General features: G+C 33.3%; 1 protein-coding gene across 2 annotated transcripts; it reads right to left on the minus strand.

Annotated features, from left to right (window-relative positions):
• Window positions 1–336: 336 nt before the first annotated feature.
• Window positions 337–4,520, minus strand: LOC141451370 (uncharacterized). 2 transcript variants are annotated; one of them, XR_012456727.1, is made up of 4 exons: window positions 4,506–4,520; window positions 3,724–3,945; window positions 3,544–3,651; window positions 337–651 (listed from the first exon to the last, which is right to left on the minus strand). XR_012456727.1 is itself a non-coding variant. In XM_074122674.1 (3 exons), the coding sequence occupies exons 1-3, from the start codon at window positions 3,734–3,736 to the stop codon at window positions 398–400; spliced, it is 375 nt and encodes a 124-aa protein (XP_073978775.1). In that variant the 5' UTR covers window positions 3,737–3,883; the 3' UTR covers window positions 337–397. The 2 variants fall into 2 exon arrangements, 1 of the variants encoding a protein (XP_073978775.1); XM_074122674.1 differs by lacking the exon at window positions 4,506–4,520 and having other exon boundaries at window positions 3,724–3,883.
• Window positions 4,521–7,114: the final 2,594 nt, after the last annotated feature.

The raw sequence follows: 7,114 nt of genomic DNA on the forward strand, positions 1-7,114 counted from the left end.
AAAACAAACCCCATTCGAATGCAACGATTTTCAAAATTTCAAAGCAATCGGTGAAGAACTTTCGAGGATTTAAGATTTTAAACAAACGAAAATTTACATTTTTATTTAAAAGTAAAGCAATGCCTATTTTTCAGGCGGGTTTTAACGTCCAACTACCAAACTAGGTGCCGTGGATAGAGGCGATTAGCAAACATACTTTACTACAAACTTCTCATATTAAACATTAAATAAAATTCAAGGTCTAGACCGGAAATCGAACCTAGTACCACATTCATCTTAGCTTTGCAGATTTCGCCTCTACCGCGGTAACTCATTTTTACTTGTATAGATTTCGGATTGAAGTTATAAAAAACCACACAGTTTTGTTTAATCAAGATATTTTAGAGTTACAATCGTTTCAATTGCAAGGTTCATAATGCAACAACATTTTTGCGTTAGTAACTGATTCTTCTTTAGTATTCAAAAGACGCTGCAATAATCGCATAATATCTTTGGCAATTCTAACAATATCTTGAAAATTGTTTAGAAGTAGCTTAATTCCAATTTGCATTGCAATAGAAATTATTTCATTTTTGGTGAGGAGTGGCCCTGCAATCTGTTCCTCTTCTGTAGTTGCTTCTAAACAATGTAAAGTGACAGCCACAACTGGACCTAAAAGTAATGAATTCCAATTGAACTTAATACATCAATGTACTTATTAGACAAATAATGAATTGTTATTTATATTCTTTATAATTCTTATAAGAAATTCATTTCATTGTTCAGATTTAATCTCAATGATTTTACATTTTAAATAATAATCTGGACCAAAAAAGACGTTAGACAAACTGTAAGTAAATTTAGGTTTTTTCCTTCTGATTATATACATATACATATGTATTTAAGTGAGTGTGGGTGTGTGGTACGAGAAAGGCAGGGAGAGACAAAAGAAAGAAACTTTATTTTGCCCTGGGACAATATTCCTTAAGGACAACGAACAAAAAAATGCATTGAATAAAAGAAATTACACATGATTAAACCTGTATGCTATATAATAAGTGAACTAATTAATGGCGCACCTTTGTTTAGCTGCATTAAATATTACAACATTCAGTTTTAAATGTTGCTACTGTAGTTTATTAATTGATTAAGAATTCCAGAAAATAGAGAATTGACTTAAAAATTAATTTTCGAAAGTAACTTTCCCATTGGAGAAATGTAGAATTGAGTATTGACTGCTCTGGTGTTTATAAGTAAAACTAGGCATTACTGCTGAACATATCAAGTAAATATTGAGGGTGTTGATTTTGAAGAGCATGTACAAGAAGTATCCAAGGAAATACTTCTTTCAGTAATACTCACTCAGCTAACCTAGAGTACGATGTTTTCCCTTCTTACATTCAAAATAAAACGAACACAGTAATTCAGAGATCTTCGCCATAATAAATTCAGCTCTGCGGGTAAATCATTATACACCACGAACAGTAATCAAGGGGAGGAAATAGTAATGTAGCGACTAGTTTTCTTAGTAAAATGGTCAAAATGTTTTGATTATACCAGGTTGAATCAAATATGAAACGGACTTTTGCTTTAAAACATTTATTGGTACAGTAAATAAAACTTTGAAAACACCTTATTTTCCTATATAATCTCCTTTTTTAATTACACATTTTTCCCACCGAAGCGGACGTATTTTAATTCCGTCATCAAAGAATGAATCTGGTCGAGTCAGTAGCCAATTACGCATGAACGTTTCTCCACCATGGTCGTCGTCAAAGTGATAACCTATCAGAGGTGTAATGATGCACCCACGTCTCATCACAGGTGTCAATGCACCTTAAAAAATATATATACAGGGCGATCCAATTAAAACGCACCAATCGCTAATAACTATTAAGAAAGGCGGAATTCCTAAAAAAACCCATGAAGTAAACTATATGGTTTTTTTTGTCTAGTTTTCAAATTTTCCACCCCTTATGCTGCATCTTCATTTTTGGCGGAGTTACGGGCAAAAACCTGATCGAGGTTTCATAAGGACCACTGGTTTTGTCATTGATTATGAAAACTACATAAAAATTGTGAAAAATGACGTTTACCCCGTTTTGATGTCCCTAATATTTGTCGAGATATTTAAGATCAAAGTTTCAATTTTATCTATTCGTGAACGGTTTTCAATATTAATTTTCCACAACTATTACACGTTTGACTGCAAAAAATGTTATTTATGACGCAAAGAACAAAAATAATAATAATTGAAGATTTTAAAAAATGTAGTGTAATGTAATGCTTGTGAGAGAATCAGGATTTTGTTTTATCATAAAATAAAAGCAATCATCACATCATTTTAATTTACCCGTATGCAAGACTTCTTGATCTATAATTACGGTAATAATATCTTGCCAGGGTGTTGGTCTAGTGATCAAAAGCGTGGCTTTGTAAGTGGGAGATCCCCAGTTCGAATCTGGCGCATAGTTATTCATACACAATACTTTTTTTAATAAAATGTAGCCATACGCGGGATTCGAACTGTGGATCTCCCACTTACAAAGCCACGCTCTTGATCACTAGACCAACACCTGCCCTTCATTGGCAAGATATTCTTACCTTAATCATAGGTCAAGAAGTCTTGCATACGTGGTACATTAACATGATGTGATGGTTGCTTTTATTTGATGATAAAACAAATTTATTCTGATTCTCCCACAACCATTACATTACACTACAATTTTTAAAATCTTCAATTATTATTATTTTTGTTCTTTGCGTCACAAATGACATTTTTTGCAATTTTTATTCTATTTCCATAAACAAAAATTCATATAGTTTGTATTTACTCCAAATTACAATTTCTCACACAACTACACTGTTGAAAAAGAAAAGAATGTGAATAAACCTTAACAATCCTTTTTTTTTTTTCTAAGTGCCATTTGTAAACCTTTGACTTCCTTCTTTTAAGACAATCTACTTTAAAAATTGACTACTGGTCCATCTAAGAGTTTTCAAAGAATTAAACATCTTGATAACTAACACTGTTGAGTGCTCGTGAACACGTTTTCTTGCTATACAAACGTAATTTCTCATACGAAGATGAAAGGAATCCTGGAAAATGATATACCGTTCAAAAGTCCATTAGACAAAGAAACTTATCAGCACCTAGGTCTGATGATAATGATCACGTAAGGGCCTAATGAGTTTTATTTAAAATTTCGATTACTTTTATTTTTCTAGCATTCGGAGGAAGATTGAGGCTGTTTGGAGAATAACTTATGCTTGGAAATGGTAACAATTTTTAGAAAATTTATCTGTCTTTCTAACCGTGTTAACAGAATCGAATTACTAAAACTTTCTGAGTAATAACAATTTTATTGGAAAAAAAGTAATGATTTTAGAAAAAAGAAATTAAAGTGACGTCTCTCAAGAACAGTGGAAAATATGAAGTTGGCTAAAACGTCATTGAACTCCACTTTAGATGTACTACACACAGTAGGCCTATGGACATTACTTACAGGTTCACCCTGTATAATTGGTAAAATTATTCTCAAAAGTTGCCTACAATAAACTCACCTAGGGCGTAGCCAGCAGGTCCAATTGCTAATGCGCCTCCCATGGAGCTTACTAAAGTTATCACTCCTTCACGAATAAGTGCACGAAGTAACGTTGCCACATACCTCTCTACAATAAAATCATTCATGTTTATTTTTTTAGTTTATAAACAATGATGCCATAAATACAATAAGTCATTACCTTTTTGGTCCATCGTAAAATACAAACTATATTAAAAAGTTGTACGTCCCTACTTAGCCTACAATTCTGCATTCAACCAAAACTACTCCTACTGCTAGTACTCGGTACTCACCTGGGATTCACAATTCACATTCCCACTGAACGTCTGAGACCAGCTGACTTAACAACAGCAGCCATGGTTGGCGGGAATTCAAATACAATAAATACTTAGGCTATTATTATCTGTAAGAAATTAAAATTTAGTTATTTTTATGTAAAGTTTTTCTGGAATTATTTCTTTCTGACAAGAGTATAATTCATAGTTCGTTTGTTTGTTCATCTATAATAATACATAGATTATATGAGGGCAACATTAATTAGACTGACATTTTGCACAATTTTTATTTCAGGTGAGGCTCAGGAACTTTACTTTTTTTCTTTATCGCTATCCGCCCTCAGATCTAAAAAGTAAAGTAGCGTTCATTCTTGTTTTCAGACAGTTTTCAAAGACTTATTTTCGAAAAGGCCATACCCTCAATATAAATCGCCAGTAAAATATTTGATATATGTACAATGTTTTGGAATGTTATAAGTCTGTAGTTTAAAGTTTTGTTAATTGTGTATCCCTGTAATGTTTATATTGCAAAGTTCTCTGCGCTTTAAAAGATTGTCATTTTTTATGTCACTAAAATAAATAATTGCCTTTTTAAGAATTTATTCACCCAGTACAAACTATTAAAGGATTTGAGGATGGAGTGGAATAGCATATTTTACAACAGATTAGCTATCAAAGCCAGAATTACCGACTTAAAGGTCCCCGCCACGCCTTAAGACCTATTTTTGGGTTTCGTTGTATTTGCTGAGATCATAGGCGCTCAAATCGTTTTCCTTTCCTTTCCTCTCCATCAGCCCTTGAGCAGAATGGTCCTTTCTATGACAAAATACTGTCCACAACGACCTCAACCTGTTCGTACAACTAAAGACAAAATATCAAGTTCAGCTCTGCTCTCTGTACTTCCTCTGATCCTTTTATACTGTCTGCTAACTGTATTGCCAATAGCCCCCGAAACTTCCTTGAGGCCTGAACCGACCTGAACCAATCATCATAACCGACAGTAGGGAGTACTATCGATGGGTAATACGAGTCTCTCTTCCTGCTCATCACGCACCATGCACATCTTCACTGATATATATTTACAATATTTAAATCGAGATGGTAAATTAATAAATTTTTATTTTTTAAAAAAAGGGCAAATCGTATTTATAATTTAACTTGAGAAGAGAAAATAAATTTCTGTAAGATAATAATATAGGATTTTGGATATGAATCGCTATCAGTTACTTGCTATCAATTATATTTTCATCTTCCATGGTATTTAAAACTAATATGAAGGGTAAATGTTTTGCATTTTCCTACTTTTACAATTATTTCTTTAAAGTGGAACAAATTGCCAAACTGGGATGTTTTTTAACATTATTATTCTCATACAGCTGTCCTACCGTGCAATTTCTATAAGAATACTTTCCTAGCCAAAAAAAAAGCACTGCTCGGCAGCATGCGAAGAAAGAAGCATTAATCTTGATTGGGATGCACGGTGTACAGTCTGCCTATTGTTGTCTCTTTAAATATACCAGGTTGTTCGCCGACACGCTATCTTCCTTTGCATCGTAAAAATGATTTTCTACTCGCATTCCATGAGTAATTCGTAGGCACTTTCGAATACAGCAGTCCAAATGCGTCAATTTCACATAACTTGAAGATATCCGTTAACGTTGTAGCCGCTGGCTACTGTTGCACATTGAAATCTATAAACATTCAGATTAACAATCCAATCAGAAACGTTGAAATGAAATCATAAAATATATTCTAGAGCGTGTTGTTTTTACGTCCAACAGATGGCACTGTTTAATAAAAAACGTTTTTACACGTCACGGAGGTGACAGCTATATAATAGGTATATCAAAAAAACCCGAATGTAACGATTTGTCAAAATTTCAAAGCAATCGGTGAAGAACTTTCGAGGATTTAAGATTTTAAACAAACGAACATTTGTATTTTTATTTAAAAGTAAAGTAATGCCTATTTTTCAGGCGTGTTCTAACGTCCAACTACCAAACTAGGTGCCGTGGATAGAGGCGATTAGCAAATATACTTTACTACAAACTTCTCATATTAAACATTAAATAAAATCCAAGGTCTAGACCGGAAATCGAACCTAGTACCACATTCATGTAGTTTTTTTGTTGGACTAAAAGAATTTTAACTTCAAATTTATCTAGAATAAGGAACTTTGTGGGGTTAAGGAGCTGTTTATAAAAAAAAAGTTCGTTTTTCCGCGCAAAAATAGAGTTTTTTACACTTGAATTTTTCACATTAACAAAGGACTAAAACAAAAAACCAACTTCAAAACTAAACATGGAGGAGAGTAGCGATGGGCTGCCACACGACAGAGGACCACCGATACCCAACAATAAAGCGGATAAGTATTCTACCAATAATAGTAATACTGACAATAGTAATTCTAATAACCCCAATAGTTCGCCTACAGTAAACATTAGCGTGATTCCTAATGCAGGCAAAACAAATAAAAGATCGCTGGTTCGGGAGAGAACTCCCTTGGACCTAATCCGGGCTCCCAAATTGGGCAAAAATGACGACATGACAAAAAATAGTGGTCATGTTGCCATAGAACCCTTACAATTATCAGCTGAAAATAAATTCAAGCCAAATGATAAAGGTCCCTACTTCATCTTTGTTGAGGGAAATGAGGGCAACCTGGGAAGTATTCATCGGGTTACTTATGGCAAATGGATGTATACCGAAGATAATAAATAGTCCTATAATATTCTGGATATAAGGTCAGTAGGGAAAAATAGAATGAAAATTGAAACAAGTACCCCCGAGGCAGCAAATTATTTGACTAGTAATAATTGTTTGTTTAATCGAGAGGCGAACTTATGTACCTTAATTATACATTTTTTTAGAGATGATGAAGGTTCCCTCTGTTCTTTGTGCGATATGTCCTTAACAGAGAATACTTTTCATTTTCTCGCTGAATGTCCGGGCATTAAAGAGTTACGCATTCGCTTTTTTGAAAAGAAGAGCCTCACGAAAGAGCAGCTACTAACATATCTAAATGGTTATCGCAAATGGCATCCAATTATAAATTTTTATAAGCAAGCTTGGAATTTCCGTTTTCATTACCTTAATTCGATCAGAAAATAAATAATGGTATAATGCAATGTATTCTGTAATACTTTATTCTGTTAATATTATTAATTTTTATTCTGTATTATTATAATGAAAGTTTAAAGCAATTTTTGAAATGTTTAACTATATTACTGTAGGCAACAATTCCACGGATGGTCCTTTGGACCGGGTATGTCTTTTATTTATTATGTTTAGAATGAA

Source organism: Rhodnius prolixus, unplaced genomic scaffold (assembly GCF_049639745.1).
Source record: "Rhodnius prolixus isolate KJV_2025 unplaced genomic scaffold, Rpr scaffold_8, whole genome shotgun sequence".
In the NCBI taxonomy this organism is placed as follows: Eukaryota; Metazoa; Arthropoda; class Insecta; order Hemiptera; family Reduviidae; genus Rhodnius; species Rhodnius prolixus.